An 18799-nucleotide genomic window follows, 5' to 3' on the forward strand; every position below is an offset into this window, starting at 1 on the left:
CACCAATCACCTCCTGAAAGAGTCCCCAAAATGAAACCTCCAAGGAGTATTGTGGCTAAATTCCAGAATTATCAGATCAAGGATAAAATACTTCAAGCAACCAGAAAGCAAAAGTTCAGATATTGAAAAGTCATAATTAGGATTTCCCAGAACTTAGAAGTTTCTACTTAAAAGGATCAAAGGCCTGGAATATGATATTCCAGAGGGCAAAGGAACTTGGACTGCAGCCAAGAATTAACTGTCCAGCAAAATTAAGCATTGCCTTTTAAGGGGAAAAGATGGATATTCAATGAAATAAGAGATTTTCATTTTTGATGAAAAGACCAGAGCTGAACTGAAAATTTGATCTTTAATTACAGAACTTAAGAGAAACATAAAAGGATAAAAAGGGAAGGAAAAAATTATATTTTTAAAAGTTAAAATGTTTACATGCCTATATGAGATGATGACATGTTTAACTGTTTTAGAATTGTGAATTTGTTTGGGGTATTTATTAGAGGGAATAGGTTTAATTTGACTTTACTATGATAACATAAAAAAAAAGTTATGGGTGGAAAAGTATTGTACTGGAAAAGTTATATACTGGAAGAAAAGAGAAAAAGAGGTTAATTGGAGTTAAACTGTTCATATTCCTATATGGGAAAAGGACACATGTAACTCTTCAAAACTTTATCATTTTTAGGGCAATTAAAGGGAATTTACAGAGAGAACATGTGTGTAAGTTAATTGTGTTGGAATAATCTCCAAAGAAAAATAAAGTTGTAAGAAAGAGAGATTCATTAGGAAAAGGGGGGAAGAAATGGAATGGAGAAAATATTCTCATATAGAGGAGGTGTTCAAGAATAATGGAGGAGAAAATGGGTGTGTGTGATGGTGGACAATGTGTGAACATTATTGTGATTGGTACTAGCTCAAACAGGGAAGATTATACATACACACACTACACACAAACTATATACACATACATATGCATAGAGATACACACATACATGTATATATGTGTATATATATATACATATATATGTACACGCACATACATGCATATACTCCATTGAGTATAAAAATTTATTTTATCCAATTAGGGAGAAGAATATAACAGTTTTCAAAAGAAGAAAATCAACATTGCCTATAGTAATATGAAAAAAATGCTCTAAATTATTATTGATTAGAGAAAGGCCAATGAAATAATTTTGACAGATTTTGGAGAGAATGAGACAAGAAAGGTACATTAATAAATTGTTATTGGAATAATCAATTGGGCTGACTCATTCTAAAGAATAATCTAGAAATATGCCTCAAAGTCCCTAAAAACCATGCATACCCTCTGATCTAGCAACACAATTACGAGTTCTGTATCCCCAAAAGATCAAAGGGTAGTGCAAATGACCTATATGTACAAAAATATTTATAGCAGTTCTTTTTGTGGTGGCAAAAATTGAAAATTGAGGAGATATTTATCAATTGGGGAATGGCTGGAAAAGTTGCACTATATGAGCATGCTGGAATATTATTGTTCTATAAAACATAGTAAGGGCAGGGTAGTTTCAGAAAAAAAAAACATGAACTGATGCAAAATGAAGTGAAAAGATCATTGTTCATAGGAACACTAATGTTGTAATAATAATCAACTGTGAAAAATATGACTACTCTGATCAGTGCAGAAATCCAGGACAATTTCAAGAAACCCATGATGAAAAAATGCTATCCATCTCCAGAAAGAAACTGATGAATTCTGAGTATCACTTGAAGCATATGTGTGTATGTGTATATATACAATATATATATATATTTTTGCATATGGCTAATATGGAAATATGTTTTGCTTTATTTTACATGTATAACTAACATATTATTTGCCTTTATGTTGACTTCAGAGGGTAGAAGGGAGAAAGAAAATCTGGAACTCAAAGTTTAAAAAATATTAAAAATAAATACTATATATTTAAAATAAAATAGAAATAAAAAATGAAAATGTGACATTGTCAGATATAGATAACTATAAGATGAATATTTATCAAAGTAGGAATGCCATGTCTTCTTTCTTGTAGAAAAGACATCTGTAGTTAGGCATAGTGATTAATGTTCCTTATTGAGTACTTAAATTCTAAATTGAATTTTCTTTGGGTATGTCTCTTTTGTGGGGGGAGTGACACATTAGATAATTTCTGACAGCTAGCTGGATCTTAGAACTCCTTGCAAGATGGATTATGCATCTTGCATATAGCAATAGATTTGGAATCAAAGGTCAGGAGTTCCTGATTATGCCATTTTTTAGTTATGTAACTTTGCCTGAAGGACTCAGTTTCCCCATTTACATTGTTTTTGGTGTGTAGGATGTAGTGAATATCATACATGACTCTGGTAAAAGGTCATATCTTGCTTTTTTCCCAAGTCTCCAGAAAAATAGTCTGTCAAGTGATTAACCAGCAAGGATGCAAAACATATTCTCTTCACCAGTTGATGTTCCACTAAAATTATGCACCAAGATTTTATCAGAGTATTTAGTATTCTTGCACAGGTCTTCCTAATTCCTTTCTCATTCTCTAACACAGGACACAAGTCTTACTCAGCCTAGATAGATCAAAGTATAACAGTCACTGGTCTCAATTCAATATTGATCTACGAGTATGAAAAGAACATGAGATATTCTTCTGGAATACAGAAATTTTGGAATTATTGATAAGATAGCTCCCATCTGTTATCTTCGAAACTTCCTTTAATCTGAAAGAGCTTCTCTCTCTATAATATACAAGCAATCCACAGTGTGATCTCATGCATTTTATTGTACAAATCAAATGAACTATTTTATTTAGTCTTTCAAAGAGTGAGCTGGGGAGAAGTTCCTACATAAATAAACACAACTTAAATTCATCGAACAATTAAACGAAGGAATTATGGTTGTTTACTTTGGGATCCAATACAGTTCTCAAGGGAAGATGCAGGGAACAAAGAAAGTAATTCTTTTCTCACTCTTTGATGAGATTTTTTTTTTTTAAACAACTTTCCAGTTCAGTCTATTTTGGTCTAGTTGCTTCTAGAACCCTAATCTTGGATCATAAAAAATAGTCCCTTACTCTCTTCCTTGGCCACTTCAAGGTTTATTACTTCAGTCATGGCCATGATCTAATGTGATTCTGAGTGAAATTGCTTTTTGTGACCATTATAGCTAATAAGGCACACAATTATAGCATCTTTGTTCTCTTGTGTACCCACACCCACACCCCCATACCAACACACATCATACACATACATGCATGCAACAATATACACACATCTTCTTGGGCACCTAAACCAAATGGATATCTATCTGCCCAAAGGTCTCTTTAAGAATAAAGGATTAAAAATGCAAGGCTTTGAGGATTTATTTTTCTATTATACTATTTTCTTATTTTTCCTGATGTTTCTTAAATCCATTTTCCTCACCTTCACTTAGGCTGGTAGGAAGGAGGAAAACTGGTATACTTCCTACCATAAATGAAGAATTAGATTTAGATCATCTCTAACTTCTCCACAAGTTTTCAGTCTATGTTTCTATAAAATGTACATGTCCTTTTGTGAATCTACTTCTCAATGTGCTTTTTTTAAGCACCCATAATGCTGATGCTTTAGGCTTACCCATTTTTATTGCAGTTGATTATCTTTGTGATGTGGGCGTCTTGGCAGTACTAAAACCAATATTTCCCAGCTTTAATTTTAGTCAGTGTGCTAATGGAAAAGTACTGGGAGTTAGGAGGTGCCTGATTTACTGCCACTAATTTACAATATATAACAAGTTTCTTAATTTCCTAATTTCATGTTGCCTCAGTTTCCTTGTCTGTCACATAGAATTAATGATATTTGTGATATCTATTTTACAAAGCACTTTTGTAAAAAAACAAATAAATAAACAAACAAATAAACTTATTAAGTACCTACCATGTACCAGATATTGTCCTAAAGACGATCATGCATGACAATCTAAATGTGAAACTGGCTTGAAAAATTGGAAGATATTCTCATTGTATTTAGCTATCTATTTACTGCTTGGTTTATAGAAAAGCATAGTGTTCTTAATAGCATCTGAGCAACAGACCTTTAAAAATGAAACCTACATAAACAGTAGGTTTAAAAAAACACTTTTTAATGAACTTATTCTTAGATACATTATTATAATCCATTGACTCCTGTTCTATCTTAGGAAATTATTTTTCTCTTTAAGGTCAGTGGGCAGAAATTTTACTCATTCTGAATGAGTAAACTTTCTTTTTAAAGAGTTCTGAGTCCATATAATGTTACATATGAAATTTATCCCCTTTTTTTAGAGGAAAATTCTTATTTAATATTAATGGAGCAAGTGAAATGTAAAATGGTATTTCTTTAATCTTTAATGAAATTTCTGCTTTTAGCATTTGGCAGTTCCATTCACTGACACAGAAGAACTTAATGCCAGCATTCTTTGAGAAATATTTGCTAACGATCACGTCTGGTTTTCAGAGTCAGTAGACTCTGATTAAGGTAATCAAGGATCTCTTTAAGAACATGAGTTTAAACTAAGCCAATGCCTCCTTAAGTAGCAGTAACTGAAAAGTGCAGTGGAGTTTGATTTGTTTGTTTGCTCATTTTAATCTCTTAATAATCTCATTAATAATAATCTCAATAATCTATTATCAGAAAAAAAGGGACAAAAAAAGCACAACAGCTCTGAAACAGATTCTTGGTTTCAAAAGAACATCAATCAGTTCAATTTTTGGTGTCGCTTTTACCTGGCAACCTGATTTTGTATTGTGGGTTGTGGCATATATTGGACACTATATTTGTTATCTGATGACCAGCCTGATTAAGTTGGGAAAGGTTCAGGACTAGAGTATTAACTAGGTGATGAGTCAGTTGGGCCACAGCTAATCACATCTACTAAAACACGAAGGGATTGCAATCTGTCTTGATAGAGCAAGTTTGTTGATTTAGGTGCTACAAATATTTTGTTTTGTACACTGTCAAATGTTAAATGCATGTGTGCTAAACAGCACTGATGATGAACCCTGATAAATATAACTTGGCCCATATTTAGAGGGTAGACCCATAAGCCTTTCCTGCTTGGTAGGATCTGGAAAAATTTTTACTTCTCTGGAAGAAAGCTTGGGAATTTAGAGATAGCTCCAGACCACAAGGAGGCATTAGACTAGGCTTTCATTGGAGTAACAGTTTATAATCTAATGAAAATGCTCATTTAAATCATTCACTCAATCAATCAACAAGCATTTATTAAATGCCTACTATTGTGCTAAGCACAATGCCAGATTTGGGGGTACAAAGACAAAAATGAAACAGTGCTTGCCCTCAAAGAGCTTACATTCTATTGGGGGAAAACATATATACATATAAATACATACAAAATAGTATAAAGTAGATACATATTCCAGCAGTCTGACTTCAGCCAGTCTGGTATTTCAGTTTCAAGACTGTAATGAAATGAGAAACTCACAGAACATCAGACAATTAACAAAATGAGATTAACATCCAAAACAAGGAAATGATATTCCATCAGAGAAAGGAGCATTAATTCAGCTGAGCATAGCTTCACTTTATCCGTGTTGTAAATGGTGGCATAGCAAATAAAGTCAGGAAGATTTGAGTTCAAACATGCCATTCAAACACAGTCATTTATTAGCTATATGATTGGGCAAATCACTTTATACCCTTTCAGCCTCAGTTTTTTCATCTGTAAAAATGGGAATAATAACACCATCTGTTTTCCAGGTTTTTTGTGAGGATCAAATGAGAAAATATATGCAAAGTGCTTTAAAAATCTTAAAGTGCTATTTAAGTGAAGTTGTGATGATAAAGATGATGATGATGATGATGATGATGATGATGATATAGTTCATTACTCAGAAACCTGAAAGGTGGACCAGATGACTACTTCCTTTTTGGCTTTGCTATGTAGTGCCCTAGGAAACGACACTAACATTTTGAGATTTTATTCCTTTGAAGCAATTAATTCTCAAGGGTGATTTCAATATCTTTTAAGAAACTATTAGCATGGCCTGGATGGAGGAGGGACTTGAAATATTGTTTCTACCACAGAAGCCAAATTTTGGGAAAGGATGGACAGCTTGGGTAGATGGAAATATATCTTGTTAGTACCTAGTTGTTTGCATGTTGTCTCTTTCATAAGATTGTAAGCTGCTTGAGGCTTTAGCTGCTTTGATTTTCTTTTTATATATTGCACTTAGCCCGGTGCCTGTATATATTAGAGGCTTAATAAATGCTTGTCAACTTGAATCAATAATAAGAAATGATGTTTATTTTAAATGAGATTTAAGAAAGCTAGGAATTCTAAATGGCAGAAATGAAAAAGAAATTAAAGTAATTGCTATGATCAATAAGCAAATTACTCTTTTCCTTAAAGCAATCATTTCATTGTTTAAGGATTTCATTTCAAACTCTGTAGCCAAAGACAAATGGCTTAAAGAAATTCTTAGGTTTTTTTTTTTTTTTTTTTTTTTGATGGGGGATTTTTCTAATTTAGTAGAAAATGAAACAGACAATATTATTAACATTTGGATTGGAAAGAATGTTGGATTTGGAGACAAAGGTTTCAAGAATCAAATTCCAGCTTGGTCACTTATTACCTATGTGTTTTGGTTAAGTTGATTAATTGGATCTTGCTTCCTTCATCTATAAAAGAAAAGAATTGATTTTTCTACCTAATATCTATGTGATTTTGGATAAGTCATTTAATCTGTGTCCTTACTCATCTTCCTGCCTCATCTATATCTGATCCACATATACTTTATCCTATTTAAAGTTACCAAAATTATTTTCCCAAAACACTGCTATTCCTCTAATCAACAAAATTCAATGGCTCTCTCTTGTTTCAGTCTTAATTGTTTACTACCTGGTCCCAACATACTTTTCTACCCTTATTAAACATTACTTAATTCTTTCTGCTCTATGATTCTACATATCTGGACTTTTTGTTTTTCCTTAATATGCTGTTTTGCATTTTTATCCTTTATTTTAGCCATTTGCATCTCTACCTCTTTGCAATAATGGTTTCATATTACTTAGAATTCATTCACAAATTGTATCCTTTTAATAAATACCTTGCTTTCATCAAAATTTTGTTTGAATGATCTTTTATAGGAAACCTTTCCTGATCTTCCTCTAGTTCCCATTACTCCTGCTTTTTCATTGCATTTATTTGGTATATATTTTGCATACTATTGCATAATATCTTTTTTAATATTGTTGTTGTTCATCCTTCATTCTCAAAAAGGACCAATGATCTCAAGAGAGTGAAATCTTGACCTGCAAGTGAATTGTATTTAAGTGAAGCAGAGGTATGCAAAGTCATCAGCCTCACTTTCTCTTCCAGAGTCAGAGGAGTCCACTGGAAAAACAAAGGTCAGGCTGACTCCTCAGAATATACGCTCCCTGAAGTCAGAGGCTGTTTTATTTCTTTGTTTGTATCCTCAGTGACTAGGGAAATGTCTGGCACATGCTGCGTGCTAAAAAAATGCTTGTTGATTGATATTATCAGTATTTATGTCTACAATATCTATATCTATGTATATCTATATATCTATATATCTAATCTCTATTTACTAGTTCCTTCTCTACTTGCTTTAAACATGCCTGTCTTCCTATTCTTCTGTTAAAAAAAAAACCCATCACTAAATGCTACTATGCTTGATCAAACTATATTTTTTTCTCCCTTTCTCAAATTCCTAGAAAAAAGCTATCTATACTCTCTTTCTCAGCTTTCTTTCCATTTTTCCCCCACCACCACTCAACCCTGTGCAATCTGGCTTCTGAAATCATTACGAAGCTAAAACTGCTTTCCAAAGTTTCCACTGATCCCATTTAACAAAACTAATGATACGTTCTCAGTCTTCATTCTTCTGAATTTTTCTGCAGTTTTAGACACTTGATTTCCCTCTTCTGTTAGTGCTCTTTGGACTCTTATGACATTGCTCTTCCCTAGTTTTCCTAATTGTCTATTACTTCTCAGTCTCATTTATTGACTACATCATTATATCATTCTCTCTAATTATATGTATATCTTAAAGTTCTGTCCTGGTTCTTCTTCTGTGATTTCTCTATATTCTCTTTCCTGGAAATTTCAACAGCTCCCATTGGCTTGATTATAATTTCTATGCAGATCAATATATCCATCGTCAGTGTCTTTTCTGAACTTTAGTCTACTAGTAGCAAATGTTTTTTGGACATTTCAAACTGGATGTTACATTTATCTCAAACTTATTATATCAAAAACAGAGCTCTATTTCCCACTGCTATCCTTGCCCCATACTTCATAAACTTTCTTCTTTACTTTAAGATACCAACATTTTATCTCAATAGGTAGTCTCAGAGCATAGCAGGAAAAACAATCTACTGAAAGAAGCTTCCTACATAATCCAACATAATCCCAATAGTCCAGTTTCTACCAGCTCATGAATGATCTCCCACATGGATGTTAATCCTACCTATTCATTTTAATCTTTGTTTACCAAGGGTTTACCAAGAGCCTTTGCTCCTCTTTGACCCCAAGTCCCACTGCCATTTGCATCATGTCAAAGACATGAGACCTACATACACACTCACTTAAATGAATTACTCATTAACTATCATCCTTCTGAAAAGATGATAGGTTACTGTGCCTTACCCTTTGTTATTGTTTCCTCAAGAACTCTTAACCCTCTTATATTAGTTATTTCTCTTAATTAAAATAAGAGTTCCTTGAGAGCAGAGACTGGCTTGCCTTTTTTTTCCCCCCCTTATTTGTATTTCCAGGTCTTAGGTCTTGGAATGTAGTAAGCACTTTGTAAATAAAATTATTTTTGGCTGACTGATTTATTTATGTAGGTTCATATTCTTGATTACTCTTTAACTCCCATCCCATAAATAGAATCAGTTGCCAAATCTTGCCATTTCAACTACAACCTCTGTCATATCTGACCTCTTCTCTCTGTTTGCAGAGCCACTACTAATTCCTATTCTCTCCAAAAGATTAGAGATTTATAGGGGATCTTAGAAATTATGAAGTACAACCCCTCATTTTACAGATTAGGAAATTGAGGACTAGAGAGAACAGATCTTTCAAAGACTTGCAAAAGATAGTAAATTGAAGAGCTGATTTAAACACTTTTTCCTTTCAGTCTAGTTTCTCTGCTTTTTTTCTGTTTTGTCACACTTTGTCCAATGAGGCAAAATATATTTATGTAGGTACATCAGAGGGGAGCCATCACCAAGCTGGAGCAATTAGGGAAGGTTTCATGTAGGAAGTGAACAAAGAGGTATTTGGATTTTTGTTTTCCACTAAATGAGATAAAAGTTGAGATCACCTCTGCTTTCAAGGTGCTCAAAACAGATGAGGAGTCAAAAAGAACTCTGATACCCATTCCATCAGTGCATTAGGGAAAAATGAGTAAAATGCTTGGGGAAAGATAATTACTAGTGAGAAAGATCGGGGGAGGGGGGGTGTGGAATGGAAAAGGCTGACAATTGAATATTGCTCTAAATAGGGTTTCTTACTCTGATGTCTGTGAATTTGATATCTAAATATAAATGTATATATACATATATTTTATATGTACTTATATACACATATATAACTATAATTCAATATTATTGGTTTCTTTATAATCCAATATATTTTGTGCATTTAAAAGCATTACTTAAATTTTAACAAGCATTTATTAAATATCTTCTGTGTGCCAAACACTTTATTATCTCTTTTTCTCCTCACAACAACAACCCTGGTAGATATGTACTCTTATTATTCCCATTTTATAATGGAGGCAGACAAAGGTAAAGTAACTTGTCCAGTTATTCAGCTAGTGAGTATATGAGGTCATATTTAAACTCAGATTTTTTTGGCTTCAAGACCAGAGCCCTATCCACTATGCCAGCTAGTTGTTTCTATTACCCTGAGAAAGAATCCAGTAGATTTCCCCAGAAATCTATCAGAGAAGTCCATGACACAAAACAAGAAGTCTAGAATAAGCTGAGAACCGGAGACCTCAGGCTACAATTAGACTGGGGTCTAGGTATGTGTACTAGAAGTTCTTGTATAATCAGATCCTTGTCCCAAGGTTCACTCATGAGGGTAATACCTGAAGCCAGATTTGGCCTTTTGGACTTGCATTGACAGCCCTCACTTTCACCTAAGCTATCTGAAGTATTGGGATACCATTTCTGGCCAAGACATACTTCCTGTGGACCAATACCTGTCAAGAGAGTAGATCCTGAAGGTTTGGGTGTATACAAATATCTATGTAGGACAAAGAGGGTGGGTGGGGATTAAGACCTTTGATGCAAATGCTGATCAAAGTACAAGCCTAGGGGCCATATCTTAGCCTGGCCTTGAACTGGAGAACTATAGATTGCAGGTTTGGGTTTCACAATTATTTTTTCAATTTTAAGCTCAAGTTTGCTCTCCTCAGCTCCCTTGTTTTTCAAGGTATGGATAAAAGGTTCATCTGGTGCCTGAGAGGTTCAGCTATAACTGTCATTTTGCCTCTGAGACCCCAAGCTGCCTTAGTTTACTGCTCTGTCAAGCCCAGACTCTACAAAGAGGAGGCTACCTGCTGGGCCTTTCCATCAAAAGGCAGGAGCAGGTGGGGTTGGGATAGAGTACGTCTTTGCTAAAACTAGTGCAGTTACTTCCTAATTTGTCTATTTGATTCAACTCTCCCTATTTCAGGCAATCAAATTAATTTTCCTTTAGATGTAGATCTGAGCATCTTCTACCTTAGCTATTTATAGCTTCTTACGTAAAATATTCCAAATCTTATTTGATTTTCTATTTTATTTTGCTGAGGTAATTAGGGTTAAGTTACTTGCCCAGGGTCAAAAAGCTATGACATGTTAAATGTCTGAGGCCAGATTTGAACTTCTGACTTCAGAGTTAGTGCTCTATCCACTGCACCACCCAGCTGCCCCTCCTTCTTTTATTTTAAAGGCTCTTCAACAACTTCTCTTTCCAATTGCTTCCAATTGGTCTCTTTGTTGTACTCTAGGCTACATTTAATTCCTCTTGAACAATGGCCTCCCCTTTGTATTCTTTCCTCACTTCTGCCTCCTAAAATCCTTCACTTTCTTCTAGATTCAGCTCAGGAACATCTTCTTTTATACAAAGCTCTCCTGATTTCCCCAACCACTGGTACCTTCCTTAAACAACTAGCATTTTGAATGCTGTCTTATTTATTTTGTAGTTAGTCTGCATATACTTATGCAAACAACCCATCTGTACATATATCCACAAATTGGTACATGTATGTATATCTTGTCTCCAAAATTGTTTCGTTTCTTTTTTCTTTCTTTCTTTCTTTCTTTCTTTCTTTCTTTCTTTCTTTCTTTCTTTCTTTCTTTCTTTCTTTCTTTCTTTCTTTCTTTCTTTCTTTCTTTCTTTCTTTTTTGTCTTTGTGTCTTCAGATGCTAACAAAATGCCTGGCACATAGTAGGTGCTTAATAAAGGCTTAATTCTTATGTACAGATATGTGTTTCCACTAAAATCCAATATTCTGCTGATTCATTGTGTTGTAATATAAACATCCTGGGTTCTCAAAACACTCTGCCAAGTAGGGTACAAACTCTGACAGGTACTGTCTAACTGGAAGGGTTTTGAGCACAGACTAGTGATGGATTGTAGGTCTTTTACCCTAGGAAAATCCAATCTAGATTCAGACAGCCTGAGTCAATAGGAGATTAAATTTTGGGTCACAGAAATTCATGTCTACTGTAGGTTATAGGCTCAAGAGATCTGGGTTGTCAGAGAATGAAATAATCATTCTTTTAAGTATATAGATAACTGCATTTACTAGTAAATTCTAGCAGTATGATGAAATGAATAGAGTGCTTGAACTGCAGCCAAAAAGATTTGAGTTCAAAACTAGTCTCAGACAATTACTAGGTGTGTCAGAGACATATTAGATCTCAGATACTTATCAGGGAAATTACTTAACGTCTATTTGCCTCAGTTTCCTCATCTGTAAAATAGGGATAATGTTACCTACCTCTCAGGGTTGCTGTAAAGATCAAATGAGATAAAAATTTTAAATATTTAGCCAAGTATCTGGAACATACTAAGTGATATGTAAAATGTTCATCATCATTATTAAATTGACCTTTCTCTTCTGCTATCTGCCTCTCAAGACACTTCCTAGAATGACAGGACCTTTCCAAATGGAAGTTTAGAGCAATCAGATTGATTCTTCCTAATGAATCAATTACCAAGAATGTATTTAAAATGTTATGTGATTAGTACTATGCCAGGAACTAAAAATACAAACAAAAATGAAACTATCACTGTTCTTGGACATTCTATTTTCTACTATTCTAAGGGTGGTTGAGGCTTTGTTAATGATTAATATTTGAAAGAACACAGCCTGAGAACCATATTTCTGGGTCCAACTTTTTTTTATCCAGTGTCCTTTGGCTTTCAAAAAACCTTCCTTTACGTAACTCTTATTCAATATTAAAGAAAATAAATTCTAGAGTTTGCCAGCATATACACATTAAAAAAACACACACACACACAAAAAGCAACTTTTCCCAAAAGATAGGAAATAAATTCTAGAGTTTATCATGCATGTGCACATAAGAAATAAAATCAAATTAATTCCAATAAGATAATATAATTATCAAATATTTACTCCTTTGTGTGCTTCAGTTTTCCCATTTCTAGGATGGAAATAATAATTGCTCCTTCCTGTTATCTGGGATATTAGAAGGAAAAATAAAATAATTAAATGTAAAACCACTTTGATACTATTGAAAAAAAAGACGATTCAGAAATTCAAATTATCATCCTCATCCTCATTGTTAATGTGACACCATGAAAAAGGAAACATTTTGGAGAAATACTGTAGCACACTTAGCTTTATTGAAATTGAACAAATAAATCTTTTTTTTTAAATAACTTCTTTTACTGCACTTGTAAAATTTATTTTCATTTTATAATTTTTTTTTTTTTACAGATTGTCTTTATCTGAATAAGCAAAAATACTTCTTTTTATTTTTTTCTTACTTAAAACATGTAGCCAGAATTCGAACCAAGTAGCTCTGGTACCAAAAGGTTACAGGTTATGAAAATCACAGTACAGTTTTAAAACTCTTAAGTTAGTCAATGGTATTTAAAATGACAGCCACTTTAATGAAGGTAGAAATCAGTGGTCTGTAAACCTATTGGATTATTTTTCGCAGCTACAATGAGAGCAGAGATGGAGAATGTGAATGCTAATCTGAGCTACACCATTTAGGAATCAAGAGTCCAGGAATATTGTGGTGGAGGGGAGGGAAGAACACATTGGCACTTCAAATTGCAAGTAAATACAGCCAGAATAAAGTCAGTGCACCATCTTGTAATGAAAATAACATGGATTGTCATTGATTTCTAGGAGAGAACACTATCAAATTAATCACATAGTACACAATTTTAACCCCAAAATTACAGTTCTAAGAAAGCAAGATGATATGAAAATGCACATCTACAAGGTTAATCAAGTAGAGATCTGGTTTTGTTGGAAGTGTTCATTTCTTTCCCCTATTAAGTATAAATTTATGAGCCACAAAAAAACTTGGTGAGACTAACTACTGATATTGTCATGGAATGTAGCTCAGTGACTTATTTTCACATACAAAGGCAGCATTTTCCTGAAAGAGTTTGGTCCTCTTAACTCACTGGAGGGTAGCCGCTATAATTAGATATAAAGTATTTTAGGTCTTGTTTAAATGAACATTTCAGTACCAGAATTAGTTTAAAAAAATTTTTGCCCCATGTACATACATATCTGATTGACTGGAGATCTGGAAGAACAATATTTTTAAGGGACTTGTAAGGGACCCTTGTCACATAGTCCTGTGATTACCTTAATTTTGTGCAATCAATTTTCTTCACGGACTGAAACTTTTCTGTCTTCTTTCGGTATCATGAAACCCTCCCCCCACTCATTTTACTTCTCTCCCCCAATCCCTTCAGTCAAAATGATAGAAAGACAATTTCACTGTTTATTTACAAGCACATTATTTGGGCAACAGTGTCCCTAGGCCCAAAGGATTCACCTATTTCTTATGAATATCCTCATGCCGAATGATTTTGTATGTGATCCAGTAAAAGACATTAAATATGAGGAAGGCCAGTGGGAAGGCAGCTCGAGATATTGTATCAATCCTTTTAGCCCGGTCCACAAACTTCTTTTTGATGGAGTCTGAATCCTTTGGAGGTGCTGGGGGTGGATTTGGGGGTGGGGCTTTGACTGCTGTTCCATCTTTAACTTGGAGACAGTGACCCATCCCATAGCCACTGAAATTAAATCTACTCTCCCGAGCAACATCGTCTTCCTGGAAAGATTAAAAAAAAAAAAAATGGACAAAGGATGAGTCATCATTTTGATAGATAGCAAACTCTTACTGCAATCACTTGTAAGCCATTAAGAAATAATATATTAGGGGCAGCTAGGTAGCACAGTAGATAGAGCACCAGCCCTGAAGAAGTCATATGAAGTGAGTTCAAATCTAGTCTCAGACACTTAACACTTCCTGATTGTGTGACCATGAGCAAGTCACTTAACCCCAGTTGCCTCAGGGGAAAACACACACACACACACACACACACACACACAAGATAAGGGTAATATTACCATTTAAGGTCTTTCAAGTTTCTTCTACTAGAATATTTTTAAAGGAGATTTTTATTTTAACTTCAACCTAACCATTTTTTGGGGATGGGGCATGGGCTTCTCTCAGTATGGAAGATAAAGTTACCATAGTGTTTTTTTTTTTTTTGGGGGGGGGGCAGTGACATGGAATTAAGAGTACTAATGATAAATTTACTTTATACAATCAGTCACCTTTGAAAGGAAAACATCTACTCAGCCACACATTAGTTAGACATTTTAGTCTTCTAACTATTGTATAGCTCAGTTGACTTGGATTGAAAAAGGAGAAATAATCAGATTTCATAATATTATATCTGGTTCATCCAAGCCATATACAGATCTGGCACAGAACAAAAAGGCAAGTCATCTCTTAGGATGATCTTGAGTGAGCTAGAGCCAGATCATGCAAGTATAGGGGCCGTTATTGTTAAATTTTTTGGTGTAAAATTGACAAATGCTACAAACTGAGATTTGATTTATTTCCCATCCTTTTGTTAATTGTCTAGAGTTAAGAACTCAATGAAGAAAATGTTAATAATTCAGATTAAATTTGTTTTTCTCATTCATTTCCTGCTTCTCTTACCACCCCCTGCATACTCCTCTACCTACCCTCTTCAATGACTGTCTTTACTGTCTCTCATAGAGTAAGCTGATATCACACAGAGAAAACCAGGGATTTGGGGAGCAGCAGCATCTTTGGACTATATAGCCAGCCAACATAAATTAATGCCAACACCATGTTTTAATTTGTCTTTGTAAATCTTGTCAACATGATGAAAGATAATATGAGGGAATGCTCTTTCACTCTTCATTAATTTGTGTATTAGTAGTTTTTTAATGATATTAATGTGAAGAAAATAGTAATTATGTCAAAAGCCATCTATATATGTGCATTATAGAATTTGTCTAAAAGTGATTAGAAAAATTTGTACTTTATGAAGATTTTTGTCACCAGAATTCATGAAGGATATTTCCTTTTCAAATACACAATTGTCTTTCAAAAGAATGTCCAGAATAATTTCTCATTCTTTAATCAAATGGGTTTAGTATATGAAGCATAAGATGTTCATAATAGCAAATAATACATAATACATATCTATAGCATAGTATTTGGTCATAGAATTGCATATTATCAGACAATGAAGTAATACTCTGGGACAAATATTGAAATATAGAATGTCCCAAAAGTCTTAGTGACTTTTGGGTTTGAGCTTTACTACCTATGAAAGTTTAAATTTAAACCAAGACTTTTGGGACACCAAGAGTAAATAATTAGTTACCATTAACTTGGGATAGAAAGAAATTGCTTAATATAAAACTACCAAATATAATTATATACCTTTAAAGATGAAAGAAGTACAAATTAAAATTATAATCATATCATCTTTGCAAATCGTTGATATAGTTTTAGTGTGTACCTTTTCTTCTGGGAGTACTCTAACATGTCTTCAAGCCAGAAGCTAAAAGACATACTCCCTGTCATCTTTTAGTCCCTGACTAGGTAGCTTCAGAAGAATTTTGGTCTTCCTGGTTGTTTCTATTTGACCGAAAGTTAACTAATAAATGCATGTCATAAATATGGATTTTAGTTGCTGTGGTGAAAAGATCACTGGGGTGAAAAGACTAAGAATCAGTTTCTAGGCTTGGATTCTAGGCTATGTGAGGCTGGATATATCATCTCAACATTCTGGGTCCATGTTAATTCATCTGCAAAAAGTTAGAAATAGCTCAGTTGATCTCTAAAATCCCTTGCAGCTATAAAGTTAAACTTCTAGTTTATTCTTTGAAATTAAAATAATAACTTCAATGTGATAACAATAATATATGACACATAACAGTGCTTTAAAATTTTCAGAGTTCACCAATGTGGTGAACTCTTCCCACCCCAACCCCACTAGTCAGGAAGAAGCCCACCTGGCTTTTATCAGGAATAACCAAGTCTCAGACTATCCTTTTGTACAGAGTGATTTGTAAGGATGGAACTCTTAATCAACCTCCATTTTCTGTTCCCCAACCTCTGGACTTCCTTGAATAACCTTTGAAATATTTATTAGCATATTTAGACAATTCTGGGACTTGATCTGTGAGATATTGGCCCCAAGTGAATATCTGACTCCTCCTTGATCCCTTCCTTTGAGTTACCAAATTCTTTCCTGGCACTTCTACTCCTTCCCTGAGAAACCCCCAAAGTTATAATTCCTCTATAAAAGATCTGCTCATGATGAAGATCTTTGTTAAGTCCTTTCCAGGACTAAGCCTGCTATGAAATACTCTATCTCATTCTCATAATGCTTTCCCTTTAATAGTTTCCTTCTCTTTGCTATAGCTAACTCAGGTTAGTCTGCTAAACTTTATGGATCTAACCTACCAGTCATGGAATATTCCTTTAATAGACTGTTGCAAACTCCTTTTCTTGGTCCTTTCCTTGGTAACCCTATTGGTCTCCCAAATCTGTCTCTGTCTCATATTTGCCACTTCTATTTTACCTCTTGTTTTGTCTTTTAATCTCTTCTTCTAAATAAAGCTACCTTTTGCCAAAGAGTATGACCTTTATGAATTTGTCACATGTTTATGTCGATCTAGGAATTAATACCTGACCATATCATTATTTTATTTTTATTGTTTTTGCAGTTACTATAGCATTAATAACGGTATCTTCCATTTATATGATGCTTTTAAGTTTTCCAGTTACATTGTATCTTAGAGCTTAAGTTGATGAATATAAAGCACAGGATTCAGTCTTATTGATTCCAAATTCAACACTAACCAAACACACTGGTTGAATCTCTAAACAGTAACATACATTTATATAACACTTTATAATTATAAAGTACTTGATGGACATCATTAGCTCAGCTGGTCTTCATTGTTGTTCAGATGTTTTAAGTTATGTCCAACTCTCCATGAGTTTATTTTGGTGTTTTCACTAGAATGATTTGCCATTTCCTTTAGCAACTCATTTTGCAGATAAGAAACTGAGACAAACAGAATTAAATGACTTGACCAAGGCCACATAGCTAGAGTCTGAAGTCAGATTTGAAATCAAATTGTCTTGACTCCAAGCCTAGTGCTCTATTTACTGCACCACCCAGCTGCCCCAATTTTTTCATTATCATGGTTTAATTTTCCAATGATTGCCATTACTCTCTATAACCTCCAGTATCAAATGTAAATTCTCCTCTTGATCATTAAAACCCTTTATGATGTTGCTCCAATCTATCTTTCCAGCCTTATTTTATGCTGGTCAGCCCTCTTATGACCCCTCACACACATTTTCTTCTATCTGTGTCTTTGTTTTTTCAGTTTTGCCTATTAGAATCCCTATCAATTTAAGCATTATCTTCTATATGAACCCTTTTCCAATTCCCGCTAGAAAAAATACTTTGCATTTGTTTAAAATGTAATTTGTATATTCTTACACACACACACACACACACACACACACACACACACACACACACACTTCTGGAGGGCCTGAAATATTTAATTTTTATCTTTATATTTCTTAATACCTAGCATAGTGAGCAGCACATGTTGTTGTTCAATCATTTTTCAGTTGTATCTGACTCTTCATGATCCCATTTGAGGTTTTTTTGGTGGACAGAGATACTAGAATGATTTGCCATTTCCAATTCAATTTACAGATGAGAAAATTGAAGTAAATGGAGGTAAGTGTTTGTCCAAGGTCACATACCTAGGAAGTGTCTGAAGCCAGATTTAAATTCAGGAAGGTGAGACTTTCTGCTTCCAGACCTGGCAGTATCACTGTACTACTTAGTTGCCCACCTAGCTGAATGGCACATAGTAGATGCTTAATAAATGCTTGTGTATTATTAATGACATCTATCACATATCTATCTATCTATCATCTATGACCGATCACTCTTTTGAACTTGAATGCTATACCACCAAATGTTGGTCTGTCTCATCCACACCTGAATCTCAACATATATAACATAGAAATAATTTTCTCCTTTAAACTCTTCCCTCCTCCAAACATAAGTATTTCTGTTGATAGTATGGCTGTCATTCTAATTATTTTTTATTCCTCATCTCTCCCATATTCAACCAATTGCCAAGTCCTTTAAATTGGCTTTAAAAAACATTTCATGTTCTTTCTCTTTTCTACACTCCTTCCAACCCATTTTATGTTCTTA

At 34.1% G+C, this 18799-nt stretch overlaps 1 protein-coding gene across 1 annotated transcript in view; it reads right to left on the reverse strand.

Moving 5' to 3' along the window:
* Positions 1-5214: 5214 nt before the first annotated feature.
* Positions 5215-18799, reverse strand: part of GLRA2 (glycine receptor alpha 2) — a 346612-nt gene continuing 333027 nt past the window's right edge. The window contains exon 9 of the mRNA XM_051984495.1: positions 5215-14325. Within this exon, the coding sequence (XP_051840455.1) occupies positions 14047-14325 (279 nt within the window). The 3' untranslated portion in view covers positions 5215-14046. The remainder of the gene's footprint in view (positions 14326-18799) is intronic.

The sequence above is a fragment of the Antechinus flavipes genome, chromosome 3 (genome assembly GCF_016432865.1).
Source record: "Antechinus flavipes isolate AdamAnt ecotype Samford, QLD, Australia chromosome 3, AdamAnt_v2, whole genome shotgun sequence".
In the NCBI taxonomy this organism is placed as follows: Eukaryota; Metazoa; Chordata; class Mammalia; order Dasyuromorphia; family Dasyuridae; genus Antechinus; species Antechinus flavipes.